At 45.8% G+C, this 14,688-nt stretch overlaps 1 protein-coding gene across 4 annotated transcripts in view; it reads right to left on the bottom strand.

Annotated features, from left to right (window-relative positions):
- The window catches only part of Pisd (phosphatidylserine decarboxylase), a 48,184-nt gene that overhangs the window by 14,787 nt on the left and 18,709 nt on the right, over positions 1 to 14,688 (bottom strand). For all 4 annotated transcript variants that reach the window (XM_042285747.2, XM_006972907.4, XM_042285748.2 and 1 more), the window contains exon 3: positions 10,241 to 10,416. In XM_042285747.2, the coding sequence (XP_042141681.1) occupies positions 10,241 to 10,416 (176 nt within the window). The remainder of the gene's footprint in view (positions 1 to 10,240; positions 10,417 to 14,688) is intronic.

The raw sequence follows: 14,688 nt of genomic DNA, 5'->3' as shown, positions 1-14,688 counted from the left end.
GAGGCAGAGGCAGGCAGATCTCTGACTCTGAGGCCAGCCTGGTCTACAGAGTGAGTTCCAGGACAGACAGGGATACATAGGAAGACCCTGTGTCAGAGAAAGAGAGAGAGAGAGAGAGAGAGAGAGAGAGAGAGAGAGAGAGAGAGAGTGTTGGTTCACAGGAAATCAACATGTTATCAAACACGTGGAAAGTTGAGGCAGGTGGATCATGAATTTGAAGCCAGCCTGGGCTACACAGTGAGACTCTAAAAAAACAAAACAAAAAGAACCAACAACAAAATTATAGCACTTTGAAAGTTTCCCTGTCTACCGTCCTGTGGTGCTCTGAATGAGAATGCCCTTCATAGGCATGCTTTGTCCCCATCCCCAACTGGTGTTTGGAAGGATCAGTAGGTGTGGCTATGTTGGAGGGGTGGCTTGTAGATCAGGATATAAAGCTCGCAGCTGCTGCTCCAGTGCCATGCCTGTCTGCTTCCCGTGATGATGAGCATGGACTAACCTATGAAACTATAAACAAGCCCCCAGTTAAATGCTTCCGTTTGTAAGAGTTGCCTTGGTCATGTTGTCTCTTCACAGCAATAGTGAAGGGCTCTTTCTAGCAATCCCAAGCATAGCAAATAGAGGCCCAAGCAGGGCAAACATGGCACCAACAGATCTTGCCCCACCCCCTTTCTAAACAGATTACATTCCTAAAGCTAGTGCCCAAGGTCTATTCCCTTATTTGGCCACTGACTCATATCTGAGACTAAACACCAACAATTAACTGTCCAGCGTGGCCTTACCAACTCATCCTGCTTACCACGGCACAGACTTCCCCTTTTCTCCTGAAAAGTTCGCTCCTGCAGAAAACACTTGAAGCCTGCTTCTGCCTCTGTCAGATCCAGAGTCCATCCATGCCCCCACCCCACACACACCAGAGTAACACATCTGCTTTGTACTGAGAATTTGGTGTCTGAGTGTATCCTGGACAGACTCAGAGGGACCTCCCCAAACCCCTACAAATAGCACAGTAATTAAGACACCTCCCCCTCCTTTTTTATTTTGTATGAATGTTGTGTCCCAGAAGCCATCCATCTTAAAACAAAAAATAATTTAGCTGAGTGTGGTGACACACAAATTTTTGTTTCTTTGTTTGCTCATTGTTTTTCAAGACAGGGTTTCTCTGTGTAGCCCTGGCTGTCCTGGAACTCTCTCTATAGACCAGGCTAGCCTTGAACTCACAGAGATCCGACTGCCTCTGCCTGGGACTGGTACTAAAGGCGTGCTCTTCCTACGCACTGAGTGGTGCACACTTTTAGTCACAGCATTCAGGATGCAGAGGTAGACAGATCTCTGAGTTTGAAGCCAGCTTGGTCTACAGAGTAAGTTCCAGGGCAGTGGCACTACACAGAGAAACCCTGTCTTGAACAAAAATTTTATTTTTTATGTGTTTGGCATGCATGTATGCATGTATATCATATGCATGTCTTTGCCCACTAAATTCAGAAGAGGGTATCAGATCCTCTGGAACTGGAATTATGGTTGTGAGCCATCACCATGTGCCAGGGCCCTCCTGGCTGGCATATTCTGCATCCTACCCTGAACTCTCCAGCTCACGGGGCTGGGCTACTCTTCCCTGTATAATCCAGCCATTTTGGTTGCCTGTTCTCTTTTTACCTTTGGGCCTCCTGGCTGCTGCACTTTGTTTCCCTCCCTCCGCTCTTCATTCTCTCCCCCTCCCACATGGCCGCTCAGTCTGCTCATGTCCACTCTGGACTCTCCCACATGTCTCTTCCTCTGACTAGGCTCTCCCACATATCTACAATAAACTTTTTTCTCCACCATACCTAGCAGCCATGTTCTTTCCTTTCATATGTATGTATGTACATATGTATTTATTTATTTATTTTATTCAGTATCCATATTCTCCTATAAAAAGGCTCTCAGCTCTGGTCAAACCAAGGGAAATTTCTTAGCTGGTTGTCAATTGTGGTGGTGGCGCATGCCTTTAAATCCAGCACTTAGGAGGCAAACGCAAGCGGGTCTTGGTGAGTTCAAGGCCAGCCTGGTCTACAGAGCAAGTTCCAGGACAGCCAAGGCTACAAAGAGAAACCCTGTCCCAAAAAACAAAGAAAACAAATAAATAAAAAAAAAAGTGACAATTTAGGCCGGGCAGTGGTGGCACACGCCTTTAATCCCAGCACTCAGGAGGCAGAGCCAGGCGGATCTCTGTGAGTTCGAGGCCAGCCTGGGCTACCCAGCGAGATCCAGGAAAGGCGCAAAGCTACACAGAGAAACCCTGTCTCGAAAAACCAAAAAAAAAAAAAAAAAAAAAAGTGACAGTTTCTTATAAGGTTAAATATATACTTAGTAAATGACCAAATGATTTTATTTTTAAGTAACATAAGAGAAATGGAGGAGCTGGAGTAATGACTGCAATTCGCAGCACCCACATGGTGACTCACAGCCATCTGTAATTCCAGTTCCAGAGGACCTGACATCCTATGGACCTGAAATCCCATGACTTTCAAGGGGCAAGGAACACATGTGGTGTGTACACACACATGCAAGCAAAACACTCATACACATAAAATAAGTAAATCTAAAAAAATAAAGATTAAAAAAAGAGAAATGCAAAGAGATTTTCAAATGTTTGTATGTGATGTTCACATTGATTGTATTATATACACAGAAGAAAAGCTGCAAACAACCTACGGTCCACTGTGATGAAGGACCGAGAGTACTGTGTAGCACACCCTGCAACATCATACATGCCCCAGTTCTGAGTTAACTTTACCATGGTGCAAAAGTCATGCAGTCAGTACAAGCCAGACTTCACACTTGATACTGTGATCTTCTCTTGGGCTAATGGCATGCATTACAATAATACCTAGAGATGCTGTGCAGTGGCATGGAACTACCTCACCCAGTCAGCCAGAAAACACAAAGGCAAACAGCCAATATTGTATAATGTACTGTGCGGCTGAGCCATGATATCCAGCAGGCTTGAAATGTTAAATACAGTTCTTACTGAAAACATTTTTTTGTTTTGTTTTGCTTTTTTCGAGACAGGGTTTCTCTGTATAGTTTTGCGCCTTTTTTCTGGAGCTCATTCTTTAGCCCAGGCTGGCCTCGAACTCACAGAGATCCACCTGCCTCTGCCTCCCGAGTGCTGGGATTAAAGGCATGCACCACCACCGCCTGGCCCTGAAAACATTTTTAATCTATGATAGGTTTATCAGGAAACAAGTCCATCCTAAGAGGAGGAACACTTAGGATAGCAGGAGAAAAAAATGAACTACCAATATATGTGGTGTTAAGACAAATTCTTTCTCTCTCCCCTCCCCTCCTGCTCTTTCTCAACCAATGGTCTATAACTGGAAAACCCAGAACCCTCCCTTCTCAGAGAAACTTCAGGCCCATCAGCCTGTTGGAAACTGATGTCTTTACATCCACCAACCTAGGCTAAGTGTAAGCTACTGTAGAATATCATTTGAGCTATGTAAAGACGTACCACTATATATGCTGTAGTTGTTTAGTTATGTAAAGAGGTGTTGCATTTGTTTCACCTTGCCTGCCTAAGGCACCTGATTGTTCTATTAAAAAGCTGAACATCCAAGGGCTGGAGAGATGGCTCAGAGGTTAAGAGCACTGGCAGCTCTTCCACAGGTCCTGAGTTCAATTCCCAGCACCCACATGGTGGCTCACAACCATCTGTAATAAGATCTGGTGCCCTCTTCTGGTATGCAGAAATATATGCAGACAGAATACTGTATACATAATAGATAAATAAATCTTTTAAAAAACCCTGAATGTCTAATTCTAATTTCTCTAGGCAGGAGAAAGAATAGGCAGGGCTGGAGGGAGAGAATAAATAGAAGGAGAAATCTTCGAGAGAAGAAAAAAGAGAAAAGAAGGAGGAGGAGAGAACAAGGGAGATATGCCTGGGGCCAGAAGCCAGGCAGACACCAGCCAGCAGGACACAGAGAAGCAGTGAAAGTAAGATAGACAGAAAGAGAGCAAAGCAAAAAGCCTCGAGGAAAAGGTAGATAAAGAGAAACAGATCAAGTTAAAAGAGCTAGCCAGAAACGTGCCTAAGCTAAGGCTGAGCATTCAAAACTAGTAAGTCTCCGGATCATGATTTGGAAAGTGATTGGTGGCCCAAAAGAAAATGCCTGGTACAGTAAGCAGCTTCTAGGACCATGTCACTGCTGAGGAGAGGAATCGAATCATGACTGAAGCCAAGAAGGGCAACCAAGCTGGATGCAGAAAGAAGAGCTCATCAAACATCGCCCTCATCAACATTGACCAAGGTAAGTGGGCACTAGACACCAACGCCAGGCCCTCCTGACTGAAAGCAGCAGCTAGACAGCCAACTAATCTCCCAACGGTATCTGAGGTAATTCAGAGACATCCAGAATCTCCTGCTGGACTCCTGGAGCACCTCTGGGAGGCTTACGGGGAGTTTACCCCAGAAAACCAGCATCTATTAAGATGGCTTCTGTCACACTGTCAGCCCCAGATAGTCACAGGAAGTTACAGGAATTAGAAGGGTTTGAGGGATTGGATAGGTCACAGTTATTGGCAACAGCCCTGAAGACTTTTTACATTAGAGATCCTGACAGAAACCAAGAGTACCCCAGGGGACCAAATCAGCCTTGGGCCGGGTTGGAGAAGGGCCAGCGGACACTGGAAGAATGGGTGCCCACAACACAGGCAGGAAAAAGGAAGACAGACCCTCAGCCTCACAAGGTCAGACTGACAGGGCTAGGGCTCCATACCAGTGAGCTCCCAGGAGCCCCCAGTCACAGGAAAAATAGGGGGAGCATTCTCTGGTTCCTAGTGGATACAGGTGCAGCCCATTCAGTACTGCCCCAACCCGAGTCCCCTCACTAAGAAAAGAACCACCAAGGGGCCACAGAACCAGAACCTAAACTTGGGACACCACCCGAGAAGTGAACCCTGGACGAGGTACTGAGATTCATTTTTGTTTTGTTTTGTTTTTCGAGACAGGGTTTCTCTGTGTAGCTTTGGCGCCTTTCCTGGAACTCACTCCATAGCCTAGGCTGGCCTCGAACTCACAGAGATCTGCCTGGCTCTGCCACCTGAGTGCTGGGATCAAAGGTACGAACCACCACCCAGCTTATTTATTTTTATCTTATTTTATGTGCATTAGTGTTTTGCCATAGGTGTTGGGTCCCTTGAAACTGGAGTTACAGACAGTTGTGAGATGCCATGTGGATTCTGGGAATTGAACCCAGGTCCTCTGGAAGAGCAGTCAGTGCTCTTAATCTCTGAGCCATCTCTTCAGTCCCAACCCCTGCCATTTTAAATTGGTTCCTAACATACATTAAATGAATAATCAACTCTGTTAAAATATTGGCCCCACAGGCTCAATATCAACCTGTACCTCTGCTGGAATCAATGATTTGATTCTTATGATCTAAGCCAGTGGGGAATGTGACAGCTAAGGAAACACCATTTTGAACCACCCATTCACTTTATTAGTCATTGGCCTCTGACCTAAATTCCTGAAAATCCCTTACCCCCTCCCCAGAACTGTGCAACTATTGTGAAATAATTAACCACTTTGCCCTGGCGTCTGTAAGCTCTTACTGCTGTGGGCAGGAGAATGAGGCAGTTCCTCACAGAGCTGTACATTCTGCAGAAGTGGAGTAATTGTGATGTTCACCTTTGTCCACCGGCTTCAGTGCGCATGTCTGATTTGGTTTTGGAGACTGTGGTCCTGCTGCTACAATACATTTGGCTGATTATTATCTGTATTGAGTCTGTGGTCTTTCCTTAGTGGTCTCAAAGTCTGTAACATTTGAAAGAAGCAAAGGACCACTGATTTTGATTTAAGATTCTGTGGTTCTGGTCAGCTGGGGCTGAGGAATCAGCAGTGATTAACAAGAGAACAGCACCACTTTACAGGCACCAGTGCTGGTCAGCTGGGGCTGAAGAATCAGCTGTGACAGATGAGACCAGCATCATTGAAACCTTCTGGGAAGTGTTTCCTCGGGGTCAGCACAGACAAGCTGTATTCCAGAAGTGGCCAAGGTTGCACCTCATGCAAACAGCTGATCTTGGTAGTGTAAGAGTCACTCAGGTGGTACTGGTTATGAAGGCATGAAGAAGTCATGGAGAGCAGTCATGTCTTGGCACTGTGTGGTAGGCTGGAGTCCCTGAAGAGAGCCCAAGAGAGTCTATGGGTGAAAGAGCAGTCCAATTGCAGTAAAGACCTCAGCATTTTAGAGTTGTTACTACAAAGGAGAGCCATCAAGAATAGAGTAGCCGCCAGCCGTGGTGGTGCACACCTTGATCCCAGCACTCAGGAGGCAGAGGCAGGCAGATCTCTGTGAGTTCAAGGCCAGCCTGGTCTACAGCGTGAGATCCAGGACAGCCAGGCTACACAGAGAAACCCTGTCTCAAAAACAACAATAACAACAACAAAAGAAACAGAATAGTCACAAGGTTGAGATAGCCTGAGCCTAGAAGACAAACTGTATGTTGTCTGTCTCTCTCTCTCTCTCTCTCTCTCTCTCTCTCTCTCTCTCTCTCTCTCTCTCTCCTGTCTCTCTCTCTGTGTCTGTCTCTCTGTCTCTCTGTCTCTCTGTCTCTCTCTCTCTCTCGTTTTTCAAGACAGGGTTTCTCTGTTGTAGCAGCCTTGCTGTCCTGGAACTCGAACTGTAGATCAGGCTGGCCTTGAACTTACAAAAGCCTGCCTACCTCTGCAGCACCACTGCCCAGCTAAGATGCAGTTTCTTAATAAACTTGCTTGTCATAAGACACAACTTGTGCAAGATGTCTTGACCCCAGCTTTTCTATTTTCTTCATCTTTTCATCTCCTGGTGCTCCACCTCAGGGAAGAACAGCCTATTTGTCCAGATCAGTTCTGGAAATGAGTTCTCTCTGCTCAAAATCCCTTTGGTTTTTGTTTGTTTGTTTGTTTGTTTTAAACAGGGTCTGGCTGTATAGCCCTGACTGGCTTAAAACTAGCTATGCTAGCCTTAAATCTGCAGCAGTCTTCCTGCCTCTGCCTCCTGCGCGCTGGAAACACAAGCATTACATGCTACTATATTCGACCCGTGCAATTCTTCATAAAATTGTTAAAATGCTCGACCTTCCTCCTTCTGTTGTAAAACCTGAACAGAATTACACAAAGTACTGAAGGAACCTAAGGTTCTTAGTCAGTGTTCTAGTGCTGTGAAGAGACACCAAAATCATGGCAACTCTTATAAAGAAAACATTTAATTGGGGCTAGCTTACAGTTCAGAGGTTTAGTCCATTATCATCACGGCAGGGAGCGTGGTGGCATGCAGGCAGACATGGTGCTGGAGGAGCAACTCAGAGTTCTACACCCAGATCCACAGGCATCAGGGAGAGAGAGACACTGGGCCTGGCTTAGGCTTTTAAAACCTCAAAGCCCACCGACAGTGGTACACTTCCTCCAACAAAATCACACTTAGTCCAACAAACGCCACACCTCCTGATCCTTCTCAGGTAGTGCCACTCCCTGATGACCAAGCATTCAAATATATGGGGGCCATTCTTATTCAAACCACCACAGGTATTATAGCCATGGTCTTCAGATGTCTGACTCAAGAACAGGCACAGTAGCTCACGCCTGTAAGCCACCACTTAAGAGGCTCTAGGTCAAAAAAACAAAACAAAACAAACAAACAAACAAAAAAAAGAGGCTCTAGGTCAGCCTGGGCCACTTAGTGAGACCCTGTCACAGGCAAACAAACATATGTCTGATATGAAAGATGAGAAAATGTTTTTACGGAGAGAAATTTTAGAATTGTAAAAAAAACAAAGCCTGGCTGCTGGCACACTAATAGGTATTAGCTAATAGAAGTGATTTACGTGGGAGAAGGCTACTGACCACTCCCTCATGTCCATCTTCTGGAAATCCAAAAAGTGCTATTTTTGGTAAAACAATATCATCCTATCCCCTCAGCTGTGCTGGTGACTTACGGGCTCAATATAACAGCAACCAGCAGCTTTTTAAGTGGGTGCTAGCAATTTGTACTCACTCAGGTCTTCCAACTTGCCTAGTGAACACTATTCCCCAGCTCCCTCAATTCATTATTTAAAAAGTTCCACAATAACTAATAGGAACAACTGGGAAAATCTCTTTTATTTGCAATTACAGTTAGGCAGGGAACGGGGATAAGGAGTGCTGCTAATTCACGTCTCTCCTCGTCCTGCTGCCACTCAGGATAGTGTCAACCGTGCACACTACTTTCTGTGAAATGAACTGCCGGCATCTCACGTGAAAACCCAGGACTCCTGTAGCCATGTTACTCAAGGAAGGGTGACTACCGAACTCCCACAGTTTAAATGCAGGTGCTTGAGACCTCATACCGCACAGGCACACACAACAGTGTCTTGTCAGTCTAGGCATGGCCTCTTCAAGTTACCTGACCCCATCCTTTTACAACCATCCTGTAAGCCACGGTGCACACCATTTCAGACCAGCTATTGCAGGGAATGAAGTAGGAAAATGACAAGTCTGAGGCCAACCTAAGCAACTTAGTAAGACCCTGGCTCAAGTAAGATTCAAAAGGACTAGAATACAGCTCAGTGGCAAAGCACTCACAGCATGCACGGCACCCTGGGTTCAGTCCTCTGTGCCACAGAGAAATGGAGGGGCAGAGGGAGGCGAGGAAGGGAAGGGAAGAGGGCAGGAGAGGAGGAAGGGAGGAGGAGGAAGGGATGGAATGAGGGAGGGGACGGAGAGAAATCTTTACCATGGGATTTTACTGGAGGAAAATGGTCTAAACCCCAAACACTCCAGACACTATCCTGGAAGGAAGCTCATCACATACCAGTGACAACAAATATCAGCTACAGAGACTGTTTAGAACATGGAGGAGCATCATTCGTTTTTTCACCCAACTTGCCACTTCACACCTAAGGATGCAGAGGACCAGAGAGAAAGCGACACTTCCAAGTTCACACAGCTGGTGTGTGGTGCCCTGCCATCAGCAGGCTGGTACCCATTTCTAAGTTCACACAGCTGGTGTGTGGTGCCCTGCCATCAGCAGGCTGGTGCCCACTTCCAAGTTCACACAGCTGGTATGTGGTGCCCTGCCATCAGCAGGCTGGTGCCCACTTCCAAGTTCACACAGCTGGTATGTGGTGCCCTGCCATCAGCAGGCTGGGGCCCATTTCCAAGTTCATACAGCTCGTGTGTGGTGCCCTGCCATCAGCAGGCTGGTGCCCTGCCACTGTCTTACACAGGCTTCAGCTGTATTAGATAAACTATATGGAGGAAGTCCTGAGAAAATCCAAATACCAGAAAGTCTCAGTCCTCAGCTTCTTCTGTCCAGGCTCCGGGGACCACCCACTGGTCCTTTGATGAGTCAGGTTTTTCTTTTGTTAAACTATGGATGAAGAGAAGGCAATCTTGTGGGGCTTTTGAAAACACGTAGGAGTACATACATGACACGCATGTGCGGCGATCGGAACAGAGGCTCGAGGTGGATGTCAGACGTTCTGCTCCACCGCCCGCCACCCTGTCCCCTTGAAGCAGAGTATCTCACTGAACCCTGACCTAAGTTAAAGGCAGCCCCAGCAACCCTCCTGTGTCTGCCCCTCCCACGGCAGAAAAAGTTACAAGTCACATGACCACATCTAGCTTCGTAGTTGTGGGCTGGAGACCTGAACTCAGATCCTCATGCTTGCACATCAGATGCTCTTACTTGATGAGCCATTTCCCTGGCCCTAAAATTACACCTTTACATCATATTTCAATAGTGACTGAATGTCTACTGAATCAGGGGCCACCTGGGCCAGAGGAAGCATTGGTGGAAAAGGTGCCTCATTATGCAAGATGCATGGTTCAGGAATAGTGTGGCTGCCCTATCCCTACCATGTAACAAACTGGTGTGGGGCATTCTGAGTACAAACGATAATAAAGAAATTTGATTCCAACAGTCTGGTTCCTGGTGAGAATGAATCCATATCACAAAAGCCAACAGGTCACCCTCCTCAGCCCCAGAACAAGAGCCAAGATGGCTGGTGGCAATACTTGTGCAATAAGTGATCCTAACAGCAAGCACTTTCTGCTCAGGTGCTTGGGAAGACAAGCTTGACAGCACATCAAAGGTGTGACTCCCACAATAGTTCAAAATCTACCAGAGACCTGAGCCCCAGGAAAGCAGATGTGATTTGTTCAAACGATTTCAATGGGGGCAATTTAGATGGTGACAGATGTTTGAGATGCAAGCAGGTCGCGCCCACTCAGTCCTACCTCCCAGTGACTAGCAAGCTTGGGTGGAATCTCCAATCCCAGCTTCTCAAGCTTCTGATCCCTGTACTTCTCATACTGCCGGTACCCCGCATAACCACCACCTGTTGCCAACAGGATGGGCACAGGGCGCAGCAGGAACAAGGACCGGGCTGGAGCAGTATGGATTTTTCTGGCACCTGTAACAACAACAACAAAAAACAAGCAGAGATTCTGAGCCTGGGAGACAGAAGTAAAAATGAGGAGGTTATTGTTAACAATACTGCATATTAATATGAACTTGACAAAAGAGAGTACATTTGGAGTACTTTTACCAATAACAACAATAAGAAAGGAAGTTACATGAGATGATAATTTCAGTAATTTGCTGAATTACATCACTTTACTATGTATCTCAAGATAAGTGCATCAACGCTCTACCTTGCTGGGCAACCTGGTGGTACATGCCTATAATCCCAGCACCCAGGAGGGTGGAGAAAGGGGTTCAAGCCTGGACTCCACAGCAAGACTCTACCTCAAAAAAAAAAAATGCTGTATACCTTAAATATATACACTAAACAAACAAACAAACAAACTAGAAATTCCAACAGCAAAGAGCAGATATGTGCCGCTGACTGGATGGAGGGAGGTAGCCCCACAGCACCTCATTTTAGTGGCTGGCTTTAGTTATTTGGTTTCGGTTGTTTTGAGACAGGGTTTCATGGAGCCTGCCCAGCCTTAAACTCACTGTGTATCTAAGACTGACTGATGCTCCTGCCTCTGACTTTCTAGCACTGGGATTGTTTGTGTTGGTCACCACAACCAGCTAATTCTTTTGGTTTTTTTCTGTAGTACTGGGGACTGAATCTAGAGTCTTGAACATGCTTGGCAAGAGCTGCACCACTGAGCTACATTCTTAGCACTGGTTCGTTTTAAAAAATGTATTTATTTAATCTGTGTATGTGTGTGCACACACAAATGTGTTGTACAGGTACCATGTGAATGCTCAGAATCAAATGGGTTATCAGATTTGATGGCAAGTTCCTTAAACTACTGAGCCATTTCACAGGCTTGCTGGTTCTTTTTTATTTTCATTTTTATTTTTCAGGTTTTTTTTTATTGAGACAGGGTTTCTCTGTGTAGCTTTGGAGCCTGTCCTGGAACTCACTCTGTAGACCAGGCTGGCCTCAAACTCACAGAGATCTACCTGCCTCTGCCTCCCAAGTGCTGAGATTAAAGATGTGCGCTGCCGCCACCACCACCTGGTGCTGGTTCTTTTTTAAATAAGCAAAGGATGTCATAAATCTTGTCCGTTGTCTAATCATTCCTAATGAATCTGCTACTTGATAAGTTATCTGTGGGGACAGCCTGCCTTGTCTTGGACAATGCTGTGGATAATCCTTCTGTACACTGTAAATATGTATTGCTCTGGTTGTTAATAAAAAGCTGATTGGCTGATAGCTGGACAGGAAGAAATTGGGTGAGACAGCCTGAGATGGCAAGAATGCTGGGATGAAGGGCGTGGAGTCAGAGGAGTCGACAGAAGACCCAGGGAGAACGAGATGAGCATGCCATACTGGGAAAAGATACCAAGCTTCATGGTAGAGTGCAGATAAGACATATGAGTTAATTTAAATGTAAGAGTTAGCTAGTAACAAGCCTGAGCAATTGGCCAAGCATTTATAAGTAATATTAAGTCTCAGTGTTGGTTATTTGGGACACTGATGCCACAACAGGAAAACTCCACCTACAGAACAAGCAACTTTGGGAGGTATGGTCTACAGGAGGGAAACATGAGCTACATGCTGCAGTCATTTCCACCCTATAAAGGGCCGCAGCCATCTTCTCTCTGGCAGTCTCCTCAGCCAGTCACTCAGGAGTGACGCTATCCCTCAATGTTCACATCAATGAACACATCCCATCTGCTGAAAGGTCAGACTCCCGTCTCTTCCCGCCTCCTGTTTCTTTAGGCTGCCTCAGAAATCTGACACTACTAATTTAAAAACTGAAAAGAGAGATCAGATCAAGAAAGACTTTTCAGAGTGTGACAGGGCAAGATGGTCCAAAAGTTCCTCCATTTTGTATTCTTGCTGAGGCCATTTCAGGCTTAATAAGAATTTGATCTCAGGCCAGGCGGTAGTGGCACATGCCTTTAATCCCAGCACTGGGGGGTGGGAGGGCAGAGACAGGTGGATCTCTGTGAGTTCGAGGCCAGCCTGGTCTACAGAGCAAGATCCAGGAAGGCACCAAAACTAGAAAAACCCTGTCTAGAAAGAAAACAAAAAAAAAAAAATTTTTTTTAAATCTCCTTGATAGAGAATTCCATGGAAAACTACCCAATTCTGTTCTAAGAACCTAAGGTCAAGATGTCCTAGCTATTTATCTTTGTTTCTGTTAAACTGCTTGCTTGCCCAAAACATCCCCCTTCAGCTGCTGAGCAAGATACCAGGATATGGTTTTTGGTCTTAAAAAAATCCCTTACTCTAAATACTTGGGGTATACTTGGGTCCCAAATATCTGAGTGCCAAATGGAAAAAAGACTCAATAGGCTATAAACTGTGTCTGAGTGGTCATCTCTGGTGGACTCCCCACAACAAGAGCAAGACTTACCATTTGCTTTGCTCTTTCTGAACTGCAGCTGACACCCACAGAGCACACTGCTCAATGTTTCCTGATACCTTTTTTCTCTAAAGATTTATTTATTTATTACATATACAGTGTTCTGCCTGCATGTATGCCTACAGGCCAAAAGAGGGTGCCAGATCTCATTACAGGTGGTTATTAGCTACCATGTGGTTGCTGGGAATTGAACGCAGGACCTCTAGAAGAACAGTTAGTGCTCTTAACCTCTCAGCCATCTCTCCAGTCCCCACTCCCCTTCTTTTTGAGGCAAAGTCTCACTCCACATCCCAGGCTGGCCTCAAGCTCAAGGTAGTCCTCCTGCTTCAGTCTCCCCAGTGCTGGGATTAGCACAGTCAGCTTCATTTATAGGTTTTTCTCTGGACTTTTCTTTCTTTCTTCTTCTTCTTCTTCTTCTTTTTTTTTTTGTAATTATGTGTGTGTTTGTGTTCACGTGAGTGCAGGTGATAGCCAAGTCCAGAAGAAGATGTCAGATGCCCCAGTGCTGAAGTTACAATTGGTTGTGAGTGACTAGGAGTTAGATAGGTCTTAGGTAAGCAGACAAGGAGAAGGGTCATGGCTTGGTAATAAAGGTGGCAAATTTCCAATATGGCCAGCTTCTTCCTCACCCTCCTGACTTTGAGACAAAAGCCTGGCAGCTTAAAACAAAGCCTTGTAGGCATTTTGTCTCCCTCCACAAGGCCCCCTGCTGACAGACTAGCTCATCAAGTTCAAGCCTGGCTCATGATGTACAACAGTTCTGGGCCAACCAACCATCTATCTTCAAACTGACCAAGCAGAAATTAGGGGAGAAAAACTCTTCAGAGACTTAAAAAACCCATCCCTTGAGAAGAGACAGGATTTTTTGGCTTCCTGAGTTCTCCCTCTGCTTTCAGAGCATTCTTTTCTCTGTGTGTCCACTGCATGTCTGTCTCCTCACTCCCAGTAAACTCCTTTCTTCAGCTCCTGATTCTGTCTGCAGTGTCTGCTCATTGTGCTTGAGATTTTTCCTTTAACCGGCAGGAGAAATGCACTTGATTGAGACTCCTAGACTGTAGCATTTTGGAGGCTCGTCCAGGATTTCTTCTGAGGAACACTGACTCATCAAGGTTAGAAATCAGACTAAACCCTGAAAGGATAGGAAGATGTGTCTGTTAGGCTGCTGCTGGTACTGGTCCATGTCCTAGAATAGGATTGGTAATTTTATTTTCTTCTTTCTTTACAAGAAAGAGAGTGTGTACCCTAGGAAACCAGTGAAACTGTTCGGTGACTAGAAACCTGTGAAAAGGTACTAAAACTAACCTAGGGTCTGGCTCCACAGCAATGTTGCACCGTCTGCTCACTGACCCCGGTGCATGAAGGAAGGACATTTATAGGGAAATAGTTCTCTGTGGAGACAGACAGATCTTTGGATTTCCAAAGCACCTGAACCTCCTGCCTCTTCTGCCCGCTTGGGACTGAGACAGGCAAATTGCTGCTTTGAATTTAAATTCGGTGGTGGTTAAATTCTTCTCTCCCTCTCTCTAGAAAAAAGGAAGCTATCTGAGAGGCCTCCACCTGATCAGAGCTACTCTGCTCCTCTGAGCTTAGACTATGGAATTCCTTCCTGTCTCCTTGTTTTACCCACTGAGGCCATGGTTCTGCTTCCTCCTATACCCAGGCTAACTAACCACAGTGTCTGTTTACGGAAAAGGGTAAAAAGGTCCGCATTTAATCTGTGAGACGGGAGAGGGACGCACCTCATCAGGGAGCCAGGCTATCCTGGAACAAAAAGCAACCACGTGGCTTGCCATCATCTTGGCTTTGACCTCATCAAGACAGAGCAACCATGTGGTGGGCGGCCATCTTTGCTA

This window comes from Peromyscus maniculatus, chromosome 10, assembly GCF_049852395.1.
Source record: "Peromyscus maniculatus bairdii isolate BWxNUB_F1_BW_parent chromosome 10, HU_Pman_BW_mat_3.1, whole genome shotgun sequence".
Classification (NCBI taxonomy): domain Eukaryota; kingdom Metazoa; phylum Chordata; class Mammalia; order Rodentia; family Cricetidae; genus Peromyscus; species Peromyscus maniculatus.
Note: the sequence above shows the minus strand (reverse complement) of the source record. Positions and strands in the feature narration are given on the sequence as shown.